At 38.3% G+C, this 25120-nt stretch overlaps 1 protein-coding gene across 3 annotated transcripts in view; it reads right to left on the reverse strand.

The window, feature by feature from the left end:
- Positions 1 to 15954, reverse strand: part of ALG6 (ALG6 alpha-1,3-glucosyltransferase) — a 57663-nt gene extending 41709 nt beyond the window's left edge. Inside the window, exons 1-2 of one of the 3 annotated variants that reach the window (XM_030865820.2) lie at positions 15828 to 15954; positions 11471 to 11742 (exon numbers count right to left, since the gene is read on the reverse strand). In XM_030865820.2, coding sequence (XP_030721680.1) covers positions 11471 to 11552 — 82 coding nt within the window. In that variant the 5' untranslated portion in view covers positions 11553 to 11742; positions 15828 to 15954. Of the gene's footprint in view, positions 1 to 10981; positions 11111 to 11470; positions 11743 to 14883; positions 14943 to 15827 lie in introns of those variants that run through there. The other 2 variants (XM_060304805.1, XM_060304810.1) reach the window with 2 other exon arrangements.
- Positions 15955 to 25120: the final 9166 nt, after the last annotated feature.

Here is a 25120-nt window from a genome sequence, read left to right on the forward strand (position 1 = left end):
TCCACAAAACCTTCCCTTATAAATTAAGAACATACTGATCATTAATTATTGACTTCTTAGAACTAATCTTTATTAAGGGCAAACTACAGACATCATACTTATATATATTATTTTATTATTCATTACAGTAAGTCTAACAAGCAAGTGTTGAAATACTTATTTTCTTCATATTAGGCTAGGGATTGTCAGAGTGATTAAGGAAAAAGAATTATTAGCAACTGCAGTAGTGAAAACTTTATTAAGTACTTAAGAGCAAAATAAAATGCCAAGAGCTTTAGATGTAACTCATTTGATCTGCAACCTATGATTTTACCAGCATTTTACTGATGAGGAGACTGAGACCCTGAAATTTTAAAATAACTTGCCCAGTGTCACACAGCCAATAAGACACAGCTAGTAACATTCAAACCCACCGGCGTTAAATCTCAATACCTGTGTCCTTGTCAGAGAGTAAACAGTAGAGCCATGATTTGAATAGGAAATAGAAGACAATAGCCATAACAAGAAATAAATACCAAACTTGAAATATATCAATTGTTCAGTGAATTGAAAACCCATTACCACAGTATCTCAGGGCTATATCTCCTCCTTCTGTTTAATAAACAGCATGTGAAAAAATGTAGAAATCAAAATAGTTAAGTCAAGTAGATTTTAAAAAGGAAAAAAAAATTATTGACTTCTCATAATACTTATATTTTCAGTATCATATATTTTGTCACATGATTATACTACTTTCTAATAGCTACCCAAATAAGAATTTTAATTCCAGTGGACATAGAATGTGATTTTTCCAGAGTTCACAGGAAACATATTGCTAGGCATATAGTACATAATTTCAGTTAAAACTTGCTCAGTTAACTGAACAGGAGGGGGGGATTAACTTACAATTTTTTTAAAGAAGGAAAATAATTTCCCACTGAATTAACTGCATCTTTACGCGTGCACTTTACAGATGTGTGTGTGCTGTGGGGGTAGTTTCTCTTTTCGGTGATACAGCTGCTATCTAGAGGGAGAAAGGAATTGATTTTTATTTTTTTTCTTTTGCTTTTGTTTGCTTGTTTTTGGTCCACTGGGATAATACCTATACAGTGGCCATAGGAAACTACTTAAGTCATAGAGAATCTTAAGTAGTTTCCTACACCTGAAAAAATCCAACTATCTAGATTTTCTGAAATTGCTCTAGACTTGGGGTCAGTGTGGAAGAATTTATTACCATTCTCTAACAAAGAGAAGAGTGGATAATGACTCTCTTCAGGGTTGAGAAACAAGTTTCTATCCAGAGTCTGACCTACTTCAATAAATGCAGCTGACACTGGCTATGAAATTAGTACTTAAGTTTTTAAAACTGCTAAAGTGCCCTTAAAGCAACCCAGAAGACCAACCCAACTGTACCTATGGGAGCTTCACTTGGGAAGGGCAAAATGGATTCCTTCTACTGTGATTAATTCTACAAATTCATTTACATGAGATTCAGAATTACATAAAGAAAACGTATTAATGTACATTTACAAAGCTTCAATTTTGTCTCATTCTTAGGAAAATGGGCTTAAGCACCACTTAAATGTTCATTTTATTAATTGCTGAACTATTCAGAATTATGTTAGAATTTAAAAAACAAGTAGTTTCTTTGATAACAATACATACTAATTGCCTTTACACTGAAACTTTAAACATTCTAAGGGAAGAGAATTTGGTTAAAATTTTCCATAATAATCCCCCTTTTATATATTCTTAGTGAGTGAGAAGAAACATTACAAATAACAATGGGTAAGCTGAGAAACTATACAGTATGTGCATTTCAAAAGAAGAAATAAGGGACTAATACTAACCAAGCTCACCTGAGCTTCCTCACTCCAGTGCTTCCTAATTACAATCTTAAAACAAGAAAAACAGAAAGCAAACTAAAATAAGCATGTTAAAAGCAAATTATAACCAAAATAAGTATTTTAGTTAATAGGGGGAAAAAAATCTCAACGAGTCACAGATGTTACACTCATTCAGTAATCTTCCCAGCCTCCTCTGATATAGAAGTTCATCACACGTGAACACTAAATGTCACACTGTTTACGATGGAGTTGAGAACTCTGACAGAATCACCATTTTTCTTAGTATTTAGCATTTTTATTTTTCTTATCTGAAAAATGACAAAAATATATAACAACCACCTACAAAAGATGCTACAAATATTTTAATATGCAATAACAATACTCCTCTTACATAGTGATCCAAAAATACTCTTGTTCTGTTGACTTTCTTAGAAGACAATTTAAGGGTTAAGGTTTAACTTTTTTGTTTTTGAAGTATAGTTGATCTACAATGAGGTGTTAGTTTCAGGTATACAGCAAAGTGATTCACTTATACATACATATATATCTATGCTTTTAAAAATTCTTTTCCCTTATAGATTATTACAAGGTATTTAGTATAGGTCCCTGTGCTATACAGTACGTCCTTGTTGGTTATCTATTTTATATATATATAGTAGTGTGTATGTTAATCCCAAACTCCTAATTTATCCCTCCTCTCCCTTTCCCCTTTGGTAACCACAAATTTGTTTTCTATGTCTGTGAGTCTATTTCTGTTTTATAAGTAAGTTCATTTGTATCATTTTTTTTAGATTCCATATACAAGCAATATCATGATATTTGTCTGTCAGGCTTACTTCACTTAGTACGATAATCTCTAGGTCCATCCATATTGCTGCAAACAGCATTATTTCATTCTTTTTTTGACTGAGTAATAGTCTATTGTACATATTCTTTAACCATTCATCTGTCAATGGACATTTAGGTTCCTTCCATCGTATATACTACTGCAATGAACACTGCGGTGCATGTATCTTTTCAAATTATAGTTTTCGCCAGATATATGCCCAGGAGTGGGATCGCTGGATCATACAGTAACTCTATTTTTAGTTTTTTAAGTAAACTCTATACTGTTAAGAGTAAGGTCTAAAATAAGTAACAGGACTTTCCTGGTGGCGCAGTGGTTAAGAATCCGCCTGACAATGCAGGGGACACAGGTTTGAGCCCTGCTCCGGGAAGATCTCATATGCCACAGAGCAACTAAGCCCGTGTGCCACAACTACTGAGCCTGCACTCTAGAGTCCATGAGCCACAACTACTGAGCCTGCATGTCACAACTACTGAAGCCCGTGCACCTAGAGCCCACGCTCTGCAACAAGAGAAGCCACCGCAAGGAGAAGCCCGCACACCATAACGAAGAGTAGACCCCGCTCGCAGCAACTAGAGAAAGCCCGCAGCAGCAACGAAGACCCAACACAGCCAAAAATAAATAAATAAATAAATAAATAAAATAAGTAACAGGAGTCCTGTTTTCAGATGAGGGAAGTAACTGAGTAAACTCAGACTTCAGGAGAGAAATGTTAGAATAAGTAATGTATGTAAGCCACAGGGATAGAAAAGTATTATATATGCATGCTGTCCTCTACTTGATTCCCATTAAGCATTTGATTATGTACACTAGTAATACTGAAATGGTGTGATTTTTTTTAAATTATTTAACTCTATACCCTGATATTAATTTAACTTTCTCTTGAGATAAAGAGTGCAAAGAAAATAATATATCTGTCAAAATTAGAAGACAAAAGGAAAATTAGAAGACATGGGATTGCAAACTAAATAATGATCACGAGTAATACAGCCTGAAGTAAGAAAAGGGTATTTGTCTCTCTCTTTCTGACTTACTTCACTCTGTATGACAGACTCTAGGTCTATCCACCTCATTACAAATAGCTCAATTTCGTCTCTTTTTATGGCTGCGTAATATTCCATTGTATATATGTGCCACATCTTCTTTATCCATTCATCCGATGATGGACACTTAGGTTGTTTCCATCTCTGGGCTATTGTAAATAGAGCTGCAATGGAATGACTATCCAAAGGACAAGTTATGGCTTGAAAGCAAAGGTAACACAAATTCCATATTTCATATGACAACTTTTAACTGGGCTTTTCCTCAGCACTCCTTTATCCCATTCCAGCTACCAATTAACTCCCTCCTTCCATTCACTAACAACTTCCTAAAAGTTGCTATGTCCACTTATTAACTCCCATTTAGTCCATTATGGTCTGGTAGTTAGGAAGCTCACAATGGCATCCTAGTGATCCTTTGTCTATTTTAAATTTTCATTCTACTTGACATGTCTAGAACTTGACACTGTTGGCCAGTCCTTATTTCTTAAAATTCTCTAATTCCCCAGCTTCCAGGATAATAACTTCTCTGGGCTCTAATGTTACATGATTTCTTCTCAGTCTCCTTTAATCATTACCCCTTCTCCGTGAAGATGATCAGTGGTTAAACCCGTTTTCTTCTGTACTACAGATGCTCCCAACTCTGTGGCTTCAACCATCATCTCTATCAACCTTTTGTAAAAATCAGAATAACCTGTGGAGCTTTAAAAAATACAGATGAAACTAGTTTCCAGCAACATGGCACACTCAGAAGGTCAGAAAAACACCTCCAATACAGGAAAAGTATGTATTTTTTAATTATTTATTTTATATATTACACATGTACAATTTTAATATATGGCTGAATCAGCAGCAAAATAAGAGAATTCCTTAGAGGCCAGAAACAACAAAAAAAGCATAGACCCAGAAGAGTAAGCATTTGTCCTGAGGGAATCCAATGATCTTTGGTGGCCTATACCCTAGGTACTGAAAAGCTCTATGCCATAAGTAAGGAGGCAAAGCCTGAGTACTTGAACAAGTAGGAATTCAATGTCAGAAAAATCTCTACTAGGATTAAAAATACGAAGCCTCTGAGGAGATGGTGAAGATAGTATTTATCTCTGCCTTGGCTCTTGGTATTACAGGAAAAAAGAAGTCTCCCAAAAATTCCTAACCATAAACCTGCACTCACCCAGTTTGGGGCCTGAATTTACATCAAGTATTTGCCAAAGGAATCTTAAGATGAGAATTCACTTTGACTTTTGTTAAAAGTGCCCCAGGTGCCTGGGAGGAGGCAACCCAAACCCTCTGTGGAGAAATACACAGTAAACTGAGGCCTCAAAGAATTCCCACAGATAAAAGTTCTAAGTCACATGAGCTCACAATTTTAAAAAATCACTAAACTCATGAAGAAACAAAATAACATAAGCAAGAGTCAACAACAAACTATGAAATCAGACTGCAGGTATTAGAAATTTCTGATAGGTAATATAAAATAAGCATGTTTAGTATGTTTAAAGATATAAGAGAAGACATTAAGAGTATGTTGAAGAACAAGAGATCTTCAGAAATGACCAAAAAGATCCGAAAAGGAAACAGGTAGAAGTTCTGGAAATTAAAAATGTAATAGTTGAAATTTGAAAACTCAATAGACAGGTTAAAAAAAAACAGATTAAACACAGCTAAAGAGAAAAGTAATGAACAGGAAGACAGATCTGATGATTATACAGAAAGCAGTATGAAGAAACTATGAGAAGGGAAAGACAAGCAATTATGAGGTATAGAGAGAATGAAAAGACCCAACATAGTTTGAACAAGGAGAATAGAAATGAGAGAGATGCAATATCTGAAGAGATAACAAAATTATGAAGTCAATGAGGTGAAGAAACTGTTGTCTATTTTATTCTCTGCTATATCACCTACCCTTGGCATAAAGTGAGTGTCCTACACACACCTGCTGAATGGTTAAAAGAACAAAGATATAACATATATCTAACCAGAGTTCTACAAGGAAGAAAAAGTATGAAAAGAGACAGTTGGCTGAGCAGTTTCTAAACAGACACAAGGTACCATTCCTTAGAGTCAGAAATCCCAAAAAATCCTAAGATAAAATTTTTAATATTCACATGTAGATATACCATAGTGAAATTGCAGCAAGAGAGAAAAGACAAATCACCTACTAAGGAATAACAATTAAAATGACAGCTGATGTCTGAACATAAGCAACAGAAACTAAAAAACAATGAGAGAAGATTTTCAAAGTATTAACAGAAAATAACTGTCAATACAGAATTCCATACCCAGAAAAACTTTACAACAAAGAGCAAAATAAAGGTATTTTCAGACAAAAATGGAGTTTGCCAGCAACAGACTCTCACTAAAAAAAAAAATACCTCCCAAAAAATACCTCCCAGGAAGAAAGAAAATGATCTCAAAGACTTAACACGGCTTGCAGGATCTTAGTTCCCTGACCAGGGATTGAACCCACACCCTCAGCATTGAAAGCGCAGAGTCCTAACCACTGGACCGCCAGGGAATTCCCAAATCTTACAATTTTTAGAAGAAAATTTTAGAAAAATATCTTTGTGACCCAGAAGTAAGGAAGGATTTCTTAAAGATACAAAAGCACAAATCGTAAAGGAAAAAGATTGGTAAATTTCATTATTTTAACGTCAAAAATTCTTGTTCACCAAAAGACACTGTAAAGTGTGAAAAGATAAGCCATTACCTGGGAGAAGGTATCTGCAACTTGTACAAAGGTTAGCTTCCAGAATACAGAACACATAGGAAAAAAACAAAAGATAAAATATAGAATACATAAGAAAAAAACTAATATAAATGTACAAATGACATAAGCAAATATCACAGAGAAGGAAATACAAATGAGTAATAAACACAAAAGTATGCTCAATCTTTTAGAAATGAAATTCAAAATAAATGAATTCAGCAATGAAGGAAATTAAAATTAAAATCACAATAAAATATCGTTTCACACACTCCAGCCTGGCAAAAATTCAGAAGAATTTTTGCTGTGAAGAATGTGGAGTAATAGGAACCCTCCCACTTGGGAAGTGCCTCAATACTAGAAAGGCTCAGAATGGACCACCTACATAAAATTGGCTCTAGGAATTGGCACAAATGATTTCTGGTTCATCTCTTGCACTTGCTTTGTTCTAGCTCTGAGGTTAGGCATGAGCTTAAAGAGAAATTGGACAAAATACGATCTGTCTACTTTGATTCTAGCCAAGAAAAAGAAGTCCTGCTATTGGCCCTGCCAAGGTCACCACCAGGCTGCATTTGGAGTATGAAGCTAGAAACTAACTCTAATAACAAAGTGTTCTCTGTGACCAGCTTAAGATGGATTTATGTGTTCCTGTGCCCCCAGACAAAGTGCATCTCCCAAAATTCCCGCTTTTTTATATGACTAAAATGCACCCAAATCTTAACATAACCAAAAGAGAATTCATTACCTTCCCCCACTGAATCTGCCCTACCTCTCAGTTTTCAGTCTCAGTATCTCTAAACTTAGAAACCAGACTCATTCTCAAACTCTTCCTTCTTATTTATCCTTGCATACAATTAGTCATTAAATTTTGCTGATTTTTACCTAATGTGGCTCTCAAATTTAGTCACATTTTTACCTAATATGGCTCTCAAATTTAGTCACTTAGTCCAGGCCCTCATCATCCCTTTCCAAGACCACTGAAACCAGCTATGCATAACAACTTCAAATAAGCATTATAAACATACATGAGGCCACTGCACATAGATGCTACCATCAGTCTCTACACGTTCTACTCCAAACACCATGCTGCCTCTAAAGCTGTCTTCTTAAAAAACAAATCTGATTATGTGAGTTCCCGGCTTAAAAACCTCTACTGCCCAAAAGATAATTCCCTCACACAGCTCACAGTCTGCCTCAACTTTATTTCTGCCACCCCATCTCTTACTGTTCCACTTACCATGCACCCTGTATTCCAGTCACACCTACATCCTCACCAAACCTCAAAGAACTCTCATCCCTTGGTCATGCTATTTCCTCTTACTGGAGTACTCTCCTCACCTCCTTTTCTGCCTAGTAAAATTCTTCCCTCCTTTTTAGAACAAACTTTAATGTTATACAGCAAATCCCCTACACACTAATGAGTTCCATTCCGAGAGCACGTTCGTTAAGTCCAACAAAGTTAGCCTAGGTACCCAACTAACACAATCGGCTATATAGTACTGTACTGTAATAGGTATAATACTTTTCACACAAATAATACATAAAAAGCAAACGAACACAAAAAATAAAGAAAACATTTTTAATCTTACAGTACAGCACCTTGAAAAGTACAGTAGTACAGTACAACAGCCGGCATACAGGGGCTGGCATCGAGTGAACAGGCAAGAAGAGTCACTGACTGGAGGACGGAGAGGAGGTGGGAGATGGTAGAGCTGAAGGATCGTCAGTGATAGGAGACAGGGCAAGCTGCAATTTCACTCAGCCCTTACGTTGACGGCACAGGTTCTGGTTCCTTGCTGGATTCAATTCTACTTACCCTCTTGAAGAAACAATCCAGTGATGTCTGGGCAGTAGCTCTTTTTTTCTCGTCATAGATGACACGGTAGCACTGAATTGCATTCTGAATGGCTGTTGCAACCTTCGTGTACCATTCTACGTTCAGGTTCTGTGCCTCAAAACTAACTGCCTCCTCAAATAAAGAAAATCCCCTTGCCACTTCCTGCGTCGTGAATCTCTTCGGTGCTTCAGTTACTTCTTCTTCCTCTTGTCTCTCTCCGTCCTTTCTCTGGGCCTCCAATTCCTGGCACTTCTTAGCAGTACCAGCTATGTCACTGCTGCTTTTACACTTGCTTCTGGACATCCTGGGCTTGAAATAAAGATACTGTACTACTGTACTCTATACAGTACTGTACAGTAAAGTACACAAAAGCACAACCACTTGTAGAGGATGCACACACGTGACAAGGTACGCCAGTCACGTAAACTAATTTACATGATTGGACAGGAGAACACACGTCCGCATCTTTGAAAGTTCACAATTTGAAGGTTCGTATGTAGGGAACTTACTGCATTCTAAGCCTTTCTCATCTGAATTAGAAGTCCCCTGTGCTCCCAGTCTACTTTGTTTATACCACACTATATTTTAATGCAATATATACCTACATGTCTGCCCTACCCACTAGACTGTGAACTTCTCTAGGGAAGTAAAAGTGTGATTCTAAGACCCAATTACAACATTTCGGGGGGGGGGGTTCCCACACACATCCAGCAAGCAATTCTCTGGACACCACCTGGGTATCCGATATCTCAACTAAATTCTGACACTATCTACCTGGAGATAGCATTAGATCCTATAAGTTATGGGTTCAGTCCTACAAGACTGCATCCCACACCCCACACCCACTTCAGACACCACTGTCAAGACCCACGGCCTACAGGTTGCAGGTTGCCCCCTCCAACTCAGGGTGTCAATGGCAAATCCAGGTTATCACACGTACTTTTGACTGACAGGCTATAGATCAGAGGTACCCACAATCTCCTCTTTAGGTTCGATCAATTTGCTAGAGTGGCTCACAGAACTCAGAGAAACATTTTTCTTAACTAGATTACTGGTTTATTATAAAAGGATGTAAGTTGGGAACAGCCAGATGGAAGAGATGCATAGAGCAAGATGTGGGGAAAGGAGAGCAGAGCTTCCATGCCCTCTCCAGGCATGCCACTCTACCCGCATCTCCACGTGTTCACCAACCCAGAAGCTCTCCAAATCCAGTCCTTTTGGGTTCTAATAGAGGCTTCATTACATAAGCATAACTAATTAAATCACTGGCCATAGGCAATGATTCAATCTCTAACCCTTCCCCTCCCCTCCCCAGAAATCAGGGGGTGGGATTGAAAGTTCCCACCCTCTAAGCATAAGGTTGGTTTGCCTAGCAACCAGCCTCCATCCTTAAGTGGGGGACCCAAAGCCACCTCATTAACATAACAAAAAACAACTTTATCATCTCACTTAGAAAATTCCAGCAGTTTTAGGAGCTCTGTGCCAAAACCACAGATGAAGACCAAATATATATGTCTTATTATGAATCACAATATCACAGGTACATACCATGTATTATTCTTGGTCACCCTAAAGACCAGACCTAAAGATATGATCACCAGCAAGACCTATTTTTGCTGCACAGCAGACACTCGGTAAATATTTTGGAGTTAAATGATCTGATGTCAGGATCAAATGAGAAAACAGTTATGAATCACTAATGTGCTGATTATATTCCTACATTACTAAAAATAAAGCACAATCCATACATATTACCTCAATCCTCACAACAACTCTGTTAAAGTACATATTAATATTCATACTTTGTAGAAGAGGTACACAAGGTTCATGAAGATTAAGAACCTTCTCCAAGATCAGGCAGCCAACAGGTGAAAGAACTAAGATTTGAACCCAAGTCTATGGCTGCATTCAAGTGATTTTACTTCCTCAATATTCCTTAAATTCATTTCTCCATCTTTCAACTAACTGCCTTAGTTCAAGACTTCTTTCTCAGAGGCCAGAGAGCAGAGTTAAAGCACTGACTCTGGAATAAAATGTAACTATATTTGAGTCCCAGTTGTCATTTATTGGTTGTCTCATTTTCCACTTGTAAATTAGAGATAATACCTATCTTCAGTGGTGTGGTATTAAGGAAAATGCTCAGTGTCTAGCATTTGGTAAATACTTAAAAAAGAGTAGCTCTTACTTCTATTATTAAGATTGTCTCATTTGTCTCTTTACACCCAACCTTCTTGCTACAATCATTTTTTATTACAATGAAAGTTATTTTTCTAAGACACAAATAATTTCCCGAGCTAACTGTATAGCCAAACCTCTAGCCATCCCTCCCCATCCTTTTCATTCCTTCTTTTTATGCTATCCAATACCAAACACTTCTAACCATGCTCTCATGCCATCTACCACGTCTTTGCACATGTTCTGCTGTCTAGAATATCTTCCCCATTTCATTTGCCTAGCAAATTCCAACTCATCCTTCAAACCTTGAACTCAAAAATCATCTTCTCTGAAAAGTTTTCTCCAGTGCATCCTGATCACTCATTTCTCTATGTTACCTTTGAACCTCACACATACTTCAACATTATAATTATCACATTGTATTGTGACTACTTATCTACTAAAATGTGGACTCTTTAAGTACTGGATCCGTTAAATATTTAAGTATTCACCTGGAATTTCTAGCACTTAGCATAATGCCTGGAACATGAGAAGTATTAAATAAATACTCACAAGGTTAAATTTAATCACATCCCCAGCCTCCAGGACCACACTCCATCAATTCCTCCTCCTTTTCTCTCACATCGTCCCCAATCTTATTCTCCACTGATCTCTTCCTTTCAATGTAGTAACATGCCTTCTCTACCCTAAACAAACAAAAAAGCCTCTTTTGATTCTGCTCCCCCTTTGAAGTACTAGCTCATTTCTCTCTTCAATGCCTAATAGATAATTGTTTCTCAACCTGTCATCTTCCCAGTTAAAACACATCTTTGTTTTATCATTATCACAAAGCCCATGCTTCTATTTAGCTCTTATACAAATTCTATTTATTAGAATTAGATGCTTAAGTGTATTTTCTTGACTACACCAATAAAACCTAAAATTCTTCTCTGTCCCGGTCAGAAGACTATAAACTATTACCAAAAACCAAAAACCTCAAAAAACAAACAAGAAAAATGATTCAAAAAATTATTTACCTATCTTAAACGACAAATGCATTACCTGAGTAAGAATTAAGAGAAACTGTCCACCGTACTGTTAGTCCTAGTAAGACAACAGCTGTCATCAAGTAGCATTTCTCCATATTTCTTCTCAAATTTAGGGAGAGGAAAAATACCAGGACCAATGCTGGAATACTTTTAACACGCAGTCAATCACTTCTTTTCTCGATCAGAGAAATGTTATCAATTCTTTGGAATCAGGAATTTGAGAGGATTTTAAGTGATGCTTTGTTTCCAGTCAAATACTGATTTTTACGTCTATGAAGAAGTAGCCTGCAGAAAAAAAGACAAAAGATACGAAGAGTTAGCTGAGCATAGTACCTACAACAACAAACCCATTAAACCAAGTAGAAAGATGGAGAAGTGGGGGAAGCGGAGGCGGGGAATCGAGGAAAGGGGATAATTTTAAGTTCCTTATCCCCTAGTCCTCTAGTTGGGAAATGTACCTCAAAATGTAGCTCTCCCTATTAAATGTGACTCAATATATCTAAAGATATAGTAAGGATCTGCTCTCACAAGGAAATATTTCTGAGTGAAGAAAAACAACATAGATAGTAGGTCAGTTCTAAACAGAGAATTTTTACCTACAGGTAAAAACAAGACCACAAAGATAAACAAAGGGGTGATTTTACCTTTGGTGTAGACAGAAAGAGGACTTTTATCTTTATATTCAGCTTGAGAAAATCTTCCACTAAAGTAATTTATGTAGTTTGATTTTTCTTTTCTTCCAAAATATACTTGAACTAACTACACCTACTTTCCATTCTAGAGAATGAACCTTTGTCAGAATCAATAAGAATAGCCCCAACTCTTAAGAGAAAATACAAAAGCACTAAAATATAATTAACCACTTACATGCTTCATTTTTTACTTTTTCCCTATTGGGTCGGGGTTCTAAAAGTTCAAAGATTTGAAAAATCATGGGCCGTTTTAACCACAGGATATAATTTAATTTACATATATTCAGAAAAATGCAATTAATATATAAATGAAAATTTTAGGGAAAAATTGGCATATTCTACCTACAGGTCAAAAAAGTATTTTCTTACTTAAAAATAGCAAGGGACAACTCTAGAACTAATAAGTCTAGCATCTCAATCAGGTAGAATGACTCAAAGCATTTAATAAGGCTATATTATTCAAATTTGGTTTATGTAAATTCCCTTTTTCTTTCCTCCCTCCTACTGCATCCACCTTTGATCATTCCACTGTTCATTAGAAATTCTACCACAGAGGCAAGGTAGGAGGAAAAATTAAAATTAAATCACTTTCCGATGTTGATTTCAGGTTTGACACAGTTTATAGGCCATTTATAAACTTTTCAAATCCTTTTTTAGTCTAACTCGAAAAGCCCCTTTTAACAACGCATTGCACTATATATTTCAGAATTGCAATACAACACTCTATTTTCTGCTGAGATATCAAGTTTAAAATTGACTTTACAAATGCTAATTCCTGGATTTAAAAATACAGCTTAACTAATATTCCATCTTGGAAATTTAAATCACTAATACAAACAAGTTAAATCAATAATCCACAACATGTAATAATCATAATAAACTTTAAAAGAACATAATGCTTAACTAATAACATGCTGATCAAGTTTTTTTGTTTTTTGGCTGCACCGCGTGGCTTGCGGGATCTCAGTTCCCCAACCAGGGATTGAACCCAGGCCCCCGGCAGTGAAAGCAAGGAATCCTAACCACTAGGCCACCACGGAACTTTTCTGATCAAGTTTGTTAAAAGCACAAAGATGGGGCTTCCCTGGTGGTGCAGTGGTTAGGAGTCCACCTGCCAATGCAGGGGACATGGGTTCGAGCCCTGGTCTGGGAAGATCCCACATGCCACGGAGCAGCTGAGCCCGTGCACCACAACTACTGAGCCTGCGCTCTAGAGCCCGCAAGCCACAACGACTGAAGCCTGTGTGCCTAGAGCCCATGCTCTGCAACAAGAGAAGCCACCTCAGTGAGAAGCCCGCACACCTGAACAACAACAAAAAAAGAGTAGCCCCCCAAGTAGAGGAAGCCAGCGCACAGCAACAAAGACCCAACACAGCCAAAAATAAACAAATAAATTAAAAAAAAAGCACAAAGGTGGAACAGCTGGCAGATGAAAGAATCATATCCAAAAAGATTTGGACAACATCTATGATGGACCAAATCTAACTCCAGAAATCATTACAGGGATAAATTCAAATAAATTCAAAGTTCTGCACTTAAATGAGAAAAAACCAACAAAAATCAACTGCTTGAGTATTTAAAGGGAGGCAACAGATAACAGATGATAATTATCAGTTCTGTATGGATCCAGAACTGATGACCAATATTATATTAAATATTAGAAAAACTTTTCTAACAACTAGAGCCGTCCAAAAATTAAATGAGCTTCTTCTTGAGAAAGGAGTTTCTCTTTGAAAGGTTCAAGCAGAAGCTAAGCAACAACCTGAAAAGAATATTTTAGAGAGGAGAACAGATAACTAATTTCTAAACTGTGTTTTAAATCTGATTTTTGGATGCATATTATGTATCTAAATTAATATAAATCCTGACAATACAAAAGATGATTTCGTCTCCCAACATGTCCTAATCCCCAGTAAGTGACAAGTATTGCCACTTTTGTAGGGTTTCTTTAATGAGTAAAATGGGTAGGCCTTCACATCCTCCACAAGTGGCTCATGTTAGAAACTGAAGGACATCAAAAACATCTCTTCCTGGGCTTCCCTGGTGGCGCAGTGGTTGAGAGTACGCCTGCCAATGCAGGGGACACGAGTTCGTGCCCCGGTCCGGGAAGATCCCATATGCCGCGGAGCGGCTAGGCGCGTGAGCCACGGCCACTAAGCCTGCGCGTCTGGAGCCTGTGCTCCACAACGGGAGAGGCCACAACAGTGAGAGGCCCGCGTACCACAAAAAACAAAAAACATCTCTTCCTGGCCTAATATATTACGCTTAGAATAAAATCCAAGTACCTCAGCCATAAGATCCTGCCTACCTCTCCAATTTCATCTCCTCCCACTTTCCCACAAGGTCTTCCCTCTTTCTAGAACCTGCCCATTTCATTCATACCTCAGTTCCTTTCCAATTCTATTCCCTTTGCTTGGAATGCTCTTAAGTCAGCTCACTGGCCAATCTTTTGTCATTCATCTTATACCTCAAGTCATCCCCTCAGAAAGTTCATCCCTGACCACCCTTACTAAGGTTTCCACTTCTTACTGTTTGTACCGTTACCTTTATTTTCTTCCTAATTCTTTTCACTATCAGAAATTATATTTTCACACAACATGAAACAATCTCACAAACATAATCTTGAGTTTAAAAAGCTAGACACCAAAGAATGCACACCATATGGTTCCATTTACAAAAGGCTCATAAATAGGCAAAACTAATCTGTGGCGTTAGAAATCAGGAAAGAGGTTACCTTTGGGGAGGAAAGGTCTCCAGGAAGGTCTTCTGAGAAGACGCTGTGAATGTTGCTTCCTGATTTGAGTGGTGGTTAAAAGATGTGTTTACTTAATGATAAATCAACTAGTTACAATTTATGATTTGTGTACAGTATTTTCTTGTACATGTTATATTCCAATTAAAAAGTATAAAGGAAATTACATTTATTTGCCAACTAGAATATAAGCTCCAGGCAAGGAGGGATTCTCCTACCTTAGTCGTGGCTGGGTTCCCTGCGCTTAGAACAATGTTGGCAGAAAGCAGGTACTCATAAAGTATTATATTTGCTGAATGGAGATCTTCGTGTGTGAAGGGAAGTACCTAATTTTACTGAGCCCTTTATGGTCAAAGATATTCTGTGAGACTTTTAACCGATCTCTTCTCCTTGAACAGTAAAAAGTGTTATTACTTTTCCCATCTGTAAAGCAAAGCACAGTAACTTCCTAACCCATCCTCGCGCCACGAAGTTGCCACGCGGGCAGCAGAGGAGTTTTCCGTCCTACTTTGCCCCGAGGGTGCGTCTGGACAGAAAAAAAAAAGTCTGCCGTCCACGTCCCAGGGCTGAACTTGCTCCTTTCAGCCTGAAAGGTGCCTCCCCCAGGTGGACACCACAGCCAGGGACTACTGCTATCCCAGGTGAGCACGTCTCGCCAAAGGGACCCCTCCTGATGTGTCTCTCCCTTTCTCCGGCAGGCCAGACCCTCAGGACCGCAGGAACAAGGGTGCCAAGCCGCTCCAGCCCAGGGTCCCCCCACCATCACCGCGTCCCCCAGCCGACTCCCAAGCGAGCCTGCGGGCTGGTCTGCGGAGGCCTCGCGTGCCGTTCCTCTGAGCGAAGCGGTGCCGGGAGCCGGGCCGCCAGCCCCAGTCTCTCCCCACCCCGGCCGCGCGCCCCAGAACAGCAGTGACCCGACCCCTTACCCCGCCGCCCGCGGAACGCGGGGATTCGCGCCGCTGCGGGTCCCAGGAAGGCGCCTGCGCGCTCGCCACCGCGGTGGAGTGCCCTGCCGGCCTTCCTTCCGCGTCCGCGTGCTCGCGCGCCGCCCGCGTGCCCTGCGCGGGAGCGAGCCCGTCGAGCGTGAGGGGAGGGGCGGGGAAAAGGCGCGGAGAGGAGGCGGCCGGCTTTGGAGGCGGAGTCCCAGCGGCTGGAACCCGAGAGGCCTGGTGTCCGGGTGAGGCTTGGGGCAGGTGGAAAGCCCCTTGCTCTTCTTTCCTGGGATCGGGGCCAAGGCCTGAAAGGCTGCTTAGTCCACGGATTCCTGTCAGGGGCGCGTCCTGGCTCGCTTCCCACAGTGAACAGCCCCATGGCTAGTCCTGCTTTACTTTCCTCAAGCTACATGCTTGCGAAGAAGAAGGTATTAAGGCTGGGAAGTCAATTCATGGAAGAAAGAGTATTGAACGTACAGCCATTTTTTTTTTTTTTTTTTTTTTTGCGGTACGCGGGCCTCTCACTGTTGTGGCCTCTCCCGTCGCGGAGCACAGGCTCCGGAGGCGCAGGCTCAGCGGCCATGGCTCACGGGCCCAGCCGCTCCGCGGCACGCGGCATCTTCCCGGACCGGGGCACGAACCCGCGTCCTCTGCATCGGCAGGCGGACTCTCAACCACTACGCCACCAGGGAAGCCCCAAAAATCATGTTTTATTAAATCTAATTGGCTCTGTCAGTTGTAAGAAGCACCACTATTTTATGCACCACTGAGAGAGAAACAAAAGTTACCATCTAAACTTCCTATGATTGTAAAACACATATAATTTCAGAAATATCAATACATGATAAAAGATGTATCTTCAAATGATTACAGTTGGTATCAGTCTCCTTTCTGCCTCCCAACCCAATAGCTTCTGACACAGTATTTAGAACAAAGTTGATGCTTAAAATGTTCATTGAATAAATAGTGGAAGGAACGTCAAAGCCTCTAATTCATACCTGAACTACCCCACCATTACATTTATATACCTACTCCTGCTCTTTCCCTCCACTAGGTACTACCACCTCTGAATGTCCAGTGCCTATATATAACAGATGCTCAGTAAATGCGTTTTGAATGAGGTCATTAGGGTAGAACCAAATTCTTTATGACTGTTATCCTTATAAGATGAGGAAATTTGGCGACGGACATGCCCACGCGCAGAGGACAATGTGAAGACATGGAGAAGATGGCAGTCTACAAGCCAAGGAGCTAAGTCTCAGAAGAAACCAACCCCGCTGACACCTTGATCTCAGACTTCTAGCCTCCAGAAGTATGAGAGTATACATTTCTGTTGTTTAAGCCACCCAGTCTCTGGTTTTCTGTGTGGCAGCCCTAACAAATCAGTACATACCTTATCAAAGGTACTCTGAATACTCAATGTACTAGGCAAACTTCCTCACACAAATCATACTTTTATAGTAGTTTCTAGTCCCGTCCCCAGATCACTTCCACTTATTAAGAAAACAAACCCTTTTCTATATCAAGCCCAGCACTTCCCTGATTCTAGGTGAAAACCATTCATCTGATCATAGCTGTTTTCTGAAATAATTTTTTCTTCTCTGTACATCTTCCTCAATTGACCCTTATATGTCATTTGCCATTCTTCTGAAATCTCCAGGTTTCATCATACCTTTGCCTACTCCGGGGAATAAGTCCACCTAAGCAGCATAGAGTTAGAGTGAACCTCCAAATTTCCATGTAGCCATTGGCAAAATAGTCTTGTCTTTTATATGCTAAAAGTTGTTCATATCCAATTCACTTGATCCTCACAATAACCCTGAGAATGGTAGAACAGGTATTATTATCCTTTTTGGACATACAAGAAAACTTGACATCAACATTTCCCAATGTTCCACAGAACTGTCATTCAGTGTGATACCTATTGTCAAAGAAAAAAAAAGGTAAAAGAAAAGTATGGGGACCATCTTTTGATACAGAGATAAGTTTGAAAACAATGGGTTACACATCTAAAAAAGGATTCTTTACTCCAGGTTTTCTCAGAGGCTTTTGTGTGTTATTGTAAGTCATGACTCTCTAAGAGAATACAGAATTTTCAGACATTAACCATGAAATCCTATCCCCACACCCCAACCCCACTCTGACATCCCACCCTACAGAGTGGTTCATGAAACACACTTTTTGGAAATGCTGGTTTGAGACCTGGTGTAATTTCCCTAAGAAATACAGCAAATAGATGTCAGGACTATAATTAAACATGAATCTTAGTTACTTTCATTCATTTTCAAGTCATTTTCATTTTTTGCACCCCTAAAAAAAGACAAAATATTGATGAAGACTGTCCTTAGTATGATTATGAACTTTGAAAATTAATTATAAAACAAAATTAAGTGGAAAAAAATAAATCCCCCAAAACCAGAAATAGAATGAAACAAAAGAAATTTGGATACAATGTGTATCCAGTTGGTGGCTCAACTACACAGAGAATAAATGTTCCAAGTGACTTTATTATTTCTTCCTTTTTGGCCATGCTGCGTGGCTTGAGGGATCTTAGTTCCCCAACCAGAGATCGAACACGGGCCCCCAGCAGTGGAAGTGTGGAGTCCTAACCACTGGACCACTAGGGAATTCCCCCAAGTGACTTTAAAACACTGTAATTTAATGATGTATCCCAAGTGCAATATACCCTAAGAAAAAAAAGATCTGTTAAAAAAAATTAAATGATTGTTGTTAGTAACTCATGTTGTTGGCATTAGGATTAGTGTGATTCTAAGACTACTGTATGTGTAAAGTGGGGTAAAGAAAATGAAGATTTATGTGGTATTCAGACTCTACCATCCCGGTATTTTGATACCAGGATTCTTGGTGTGGGAAAGGAGTAAAAGGTGTAAGATAGAAGTTAAGTATCAATATGAACTTATGATTTATTTTACCTAATTACTGAAGAGAAAAAAGGGAGGGAGGGAGGGAGGAAATATTTCCTAGCTCTTTTTACTGAAAAGACTAAAAACAAAGTCCAATTCAATAACAATGAGCATCCTTAGCATACAGACTGTAGTCTTGAAACACCATTTCTACTAAAAAGGAAAGGGAGATCACAGGAGAAGTAGCTAATTACAGGTTTGGAAAAGAAATACATAAAAATAAATCTGGAAATTTGTGTTCACCAGGTATCAAGGAAACTATCAAAGACTACTAGGGTCAATGTCAGAAAGACTCCAGAGCCACCTTGAAGAGACTCCCGAGGGCCATGGATGGGACACACTGAGCATCGGTAAGCATAATAACTGCAATGGATTGAAACACATCAAACGTGAATTGTCTGTCACATTGTCCATGCGCTCGTAAAGATACTTTAAAAAAAGAAAAGGTCACCAATGGAGGAAGCTAGCAAACCACTCATTATTTTGAAAACTGGTAAATAAAGAAAAAGAATCAAGTAGTTATTCTGTCTTTGTTATATAAATTATTCTGGTGGGTAGCCAAATAGTTGATACGGGAAAGATTCTCTTTATAGAGTATTCAACTTACCTTTCTCTTCCCTCTCCCCTTCCTTCCTCTCCCTTCCCTTCCCTCTCCCTTTTTACACACACACACACACACACACACACACACACGCACACGCACAGAATCACCCTTGTTTCAAACCACCAAATAGCCTTATAGATGAGATGAAATGTTTTGGGAACTTCAGAAACTAAGCCCCTATTTGAAAGAGACCAAAGTGGAATCAACATAAAACTGCATTATCTGCTGTGAAAGTATAATTATTTAAATTTCTTTACTGCTTAAATGAAGCTAATCAAGCTCATCTATAATTACTTATGGATATATTCATTTATTCAACAAATAGTTTTTGAATAAATAACCTGCCCTTAAGGTGTTTATAGACCAGTATTGTATACAGCCCAGGAGAATATAAATTCCTGTTATTTTTGCTGTCAATTTCAGATGCCACTTGGAATTACTCTCATACAAATACAGATTTTTCAACTGTATATATGTACATAATCATACATATAATTTTGTCAATTTGGGCCATAAAATAAATAATACACGTTCCTGCCATATAGTTGGAATGGTGTTATTGTCACAGAATCTAGGAACAATTCTAAGAACATCATTTTTATATCTTTATTTTTATCCAGATGTTATTTAAATAAGACAGAAGAAATAGAAATGTATAAAGGTCCACAGATATAATTTGGTATGGAAGTCGAAGCTTTATAAACTCATAAGATTTTAAAATTCTGTTTTTAAAAGTTATTAAAATATAGGATGGTGCTTATGTCTTTACAGATAAAAAGATATCTTTAATGTGGCAATGCAATATATTCATGGGTTCATGGACCCCCACACCTTCAAGGAGTGTCATAAATCTACATCTCTCTCAGTCCAGGACTTTGAATTTAAATTTAAATATATGACATAACTTAGCCCAACATATTTTGGAGAATTACAAACATCTATAATTTCCAATAATGAGAAACACTGATGGGCCGATGTTTAAGCAGATTTGTAAAGCCAATGTGATAACACAAATGCAATTTTATTACTTTATCTTCAGTGTCTTTCACAACTGAGTGGACTGTCACACTCTATTATGTGGCCCACAGATCCACTGGCTAGAGCTATCATGGTACTTGTCTAAAATGGTCTTTGAAAATGAAAATTTGGGCTAAATATAAAGGAGGCAACCTGCCAGTAAGAACTATTCAAACCAAAAAGTCTCCCCAAGGGAAATGATAAGAACTCCGTTTTAAAATCATATAAATCAAGATGGTAGGAGGTTCCAACTTGTAAATTTTACAGTAAATGCATCAAGATGTAAAGTCAGATTTTTAAGTAAATTTTTATTTGTAGTAAAGAATGAAAGCCCATACCAGAAAAACAGGTAAGTCACAAAATAAAGCCTTGCTTCCTAGCTTTTGCTCACCAATTTTTTTAAAAAGATTACCAAACTAAAAAAGAGCTCTGAGGAGAGGGGCAGGACACAAAATACATAGGATGTGATTTTTTTTTTTTTATCACCATTTTGTTTTACAGTGGGTTTTGGGTTTGGTTTTAATGAGAAAGGAGATGGCAGATATTGTCAGTAGTAGCACTCTGCCTCTAGGAACTTGGATTTAAAAATCTAAATGAGATAACACATGTGCCCAATAATAGTAGCTACTACATAAATCACCTGAATGATTCTCATAAAATGAAGGGAAGAACCTAGGTGCTTTGATGGTGTGAAGGAAAATAATCCTTTCTGGATATGCAGTGAAGGCAGGTTTGGAAAAAACTATCTATAAAAAGTTATTTCCTATAATTGATGGAGTTAGTTTTCTGGAATAAGAGCTGAACTGAACAGAACTAAACTATTATTGAATCCACAGTAGTCAGTTCATAACCTCTGGGTGCCCTTCCTCCTCCTCTAGGATTTCTTTCAGGATCTGGAGAAGAGGGCTAGGAAAAGGAAAACATTCTCTCCCTTCAGTTGACACTTGCAACCCAAGAACATACGATAAGAAAAATTAAAAACAAACAAACAAAAAACAGCCGCAAGTTTTTCCCAAAACCCCTATACAAAGCTGTAGTAGAGTATCATTGTGTTTACTATCCAAATAATGGAGCTCTTGTTCTTTATAATTGTTCTTGGGAAAGACTGGAACTATTGCATTACCGTAGGTATGCATTTGGGCTGATTGCGAGGTTGGGGCCAGAGAGTACTAAATCCTATTCAAATAAATGAGGGGGCTGGAGAATAAATGTGTGAACAGTGATTCTCCAAAATAGACCCCAGTGAAGTGCAATTACGATTTATCAGATACCCTGCATTTTCCTCTCCATAGACTTCTACAGAACACTGTGGTTTAAATGAAATGCACCAAGGCTGGTATCTAGTTACATTAAGCCCTAATTTGACTCCTTGGTTTGTTCTCTGCGGGAAGCTTTCCTGTCTGTGTATACTTCTCTTCCCAAATGAATTTTCCCTAGAGGCATCAGGGAAGTGGAAAGTCTTTCTCTGGAGGCTCCTTTTTTAATTTTTGCCTTACTTTTTGTGAAATACTCAGTTCCTTTAAGCCATTTCACAGTGTAAGATTTAATTACATTCTGGTTTGCTTTTTTCCTGGGCTCTCCTTGGTGTTACCGATTTGATCAAAACCACCAAGCAGAGATTTTTATTGAGTCCTAAAACCTAAGACATCCAGATCAAATTTTGGAAAACTTTGTGTTCTTAATAAACTTCTCTACTTTCTCAGCACGCTTATCTCACATTGAATGAATAAAGTTTTGGTAGTTGTTTAAATAGATTAAACGTCACACTTTAAATAGAAAGAGAAGGCTCTGCCTAACTGACCTATTTTTCATCTGTGATTTAGAAAAAGGTGAGATTAGCATGGATATTGCATTTTCAAGGACCTCACCACTATTAAATAGACTGTTAAGTGCATTTTATGGCTGAAGAGTCTGTTCCCAGTTCAGTCTACAAGACGTGCTAAGTTCATCTCTACCTGCTACATTGAACATTCACTGACTAAAATACTTTCTGTGGATGTAATACCTATGCTCTGTATCTTTTAAGTATATAACTCTTAATATTTTAGGACTAGTAAAACATAACTCAATAAAAGTCCCAAGAATATGTGTTGTCCCTCAAGAAAAATACAGTGTTCTTATTTATCCAATGATATACATCCTGTGCTCCATTAGCTGCTGCATATCATAAGGTGACCAGATGTTGAAAAAATAACATAGGCACTCATAAAATGAGACTCCAAGTCTTATTTAAACCAAAAAAGCAACAATAACTGGTTAAAACTGCATCCTCACATCAACTCAACTTGTTCTCAGGATTTCAAGGCTCTGAAAGGAGTAGTTTATGGGCTTCTAATGAACAGAAATATTTTACCACTCATGCTTACTGCAACTTGGGCCACCTTGAGCATTTTTCTCTTGTTGTTGTCTTTTAAGGAACTTCTGCCTGGCTGTTTGCCTTTTTATTTAGGTGATCTTTGAACACAAAAGAAAATGTCAATGAATGAACATAAGATAAACCTTTAATATAAAAATTAAAAATACTTACATAGGGCTTCCCTATGTGGCGCAGTGGTTGAGAGTCCGCCTGCCGATGCAGGGGACACGGGTTCGTGCCCCGGTCCAGGAGGATCCCACATGCCGCGGAGCGGCTGGGCCCGTGAGCCATGGCCGCTGAGCCTGTGCGTCCGGAGCCTATGCTCTGCAGCGGGAGAGGCCACAACAGTGAGAGGCCCGCGTACCGCCAAAAAAAAAAACAACTTACATAAATTAAGAAGTTATCTTCCTGTGTCTCCCCCTCTTTCATCAAAGTTTACAATCTATTGTACTGTGTTAGCAAACCCAAAAAGAAGTAAGTCTGTTAATGGAGAATTCTGTTAGAAAGGCTACTTACCTGCTTTTGCTTCTGTGGCATGCCAGAACTTTGATTTTAATTGTTCGGTAGACTCCATCTAATCCAGATATCCATACGTAATAATGATTACAGGGATTCTTCAATTCAGAACTTTATGTACCCCAAAAATCCCCTTATAGGGAAAAAATGGCTATCTGTTCTGAGGGTTCCCAATAACCCAGACATGCATCTTAAGCACTTAAACCTTTTAAATTCCCCAACTTCCACTTCCTGTGAAGAAATTCTATTAACCACTCTATATATAGAAAAAGTTTCTTTTGGTTCTTCTTCCTTTCTGCCACAAATAATATAGCCTTTACCACTCTGCCCAGCTGGCATTACTTCAATTGTTCTGCTATATTCTTATTCCACTTTGCTAATATCTCCCTTACAGCATCTAATTCATTCCTCTTTGTGTTATAGTTAGCTATATACATGTTTGCCCCCAACAAGAAGTTAAGCTTCTTAAGAGGAGATTAAATACCTTATTCTATTTTATATTCTTTACAATTGTCAGCACAATATTTTGAATTAGTGGGTTCACAATAAACATTTTGCTAAATTAATTAAAAATTCATTAACCAACCAATTAATAATAAAGATTACATTAATTAAAGACTAAGCAGAGCTGTTAGAGAACACTTAAATTCCCAGTGGAATCAACAAGAATAACTTGAATATACTTGACAGTACATTTGTTTTTTTGTTTGTTTTTAAATTTATTTATTTATTTATTTTTGGCTGCATTGGGTCTTCGTTGCTGCACGTGGGCTTTCTCTAGTTGTGGCGAGCGGGGGCTACTCTTTCTTGCGGTGCATGGGCTTCTCATTGTGGTAACTTCTCTTTGATGCAGAGCATGGGCTCTAGGCACATTGGCTTCAGTAGTTGTGGCATGCGAGCTCAGTAGTTGTGGCTCACAGGCTCTAGAGCGCAGGCTCAGTTGTGGTGGCGCTGGGGCTTAGTAGCTCCGTGGCATGGGGGATCTTCCTGACCCAGGGCTCGAACCCGTGTCCCCTGCATTGGCAGGTGGATTCTTAACCACTCTGCCACCAGGGAAGTCCCAGTACATTTGTTTTTAAAAATATCCCAAGAGGAAAAATCATCTAGACCCATTTGAACATTTCATAAAGCAATTTTAACCAAGTTATTTATGACTTGGTGAATTATTTATTCTACAGATACACTAAGGTTATGTTTCTTAAAAAAAAAAAAATGGAGCAATGAGACTAGATAACCTAGATAATTCAAATTCCCATTTTACTTTTCTCAGCATTGTTTCTTGGATTCTTTCTTTAGTCTTTTCCTTTGCTTGGTTGAGCTATAAACTTTAAAGTTCTTAAGTATAAAAGCAGTAGAGCTATGTTGTCAGGTTCTCTAGAACAAAGATCACTAATAAGCTTTGTTTGCAAAAAGAAATCCTATTGTGGAATTAAGAGTACACGCCTGGAAGTCAGAGACCTGGTTCTACTCCTGGTGCTGTTACTATGTTATCTTATCCAAAATACTTTACCTTTCTGACCACAGTTTCCTTTTTTATACAATTAGACGGTTTTTATACTAATCTCCAAAGTTCCACCAAATTATTAAAATACTCTAAATTTATTACAAATAGCATTGATACTTATTTTTTTATTGAAGTATAGTTGATTTACAATATTGTGTTAGTTTCAGGTTGTACAGCAAAGTGACTATATATATATATAGTCTCCTGTGCTATACAGTAAATCCTTGCTGTCTATTTCATATACAGTAGTGTGTATCTGTTAATCCTATACTCCCAATTTATCCCTTCCGCCGCGTCCCCTGTGGTAACCATAAGTTTGTTTTCTATGTCTGTCAGTCTCTTTCTGTTTTGCAGAAAAGTTCATTC

The sequence above is a fragment of the Globicephala melas genome, chromosome 1 (assembly GCF_963455315.2).
Source record: "Globicephala melas chromosome 1, mGloMel1.2, whole genome shotgun sequence".
Classification (NCBI taxonomy): Eukaryota; Metazoa; Chordata; class Mammalia; order Artiodactyla; family Delphinidae; genus Globicephala; species Globicephala melas.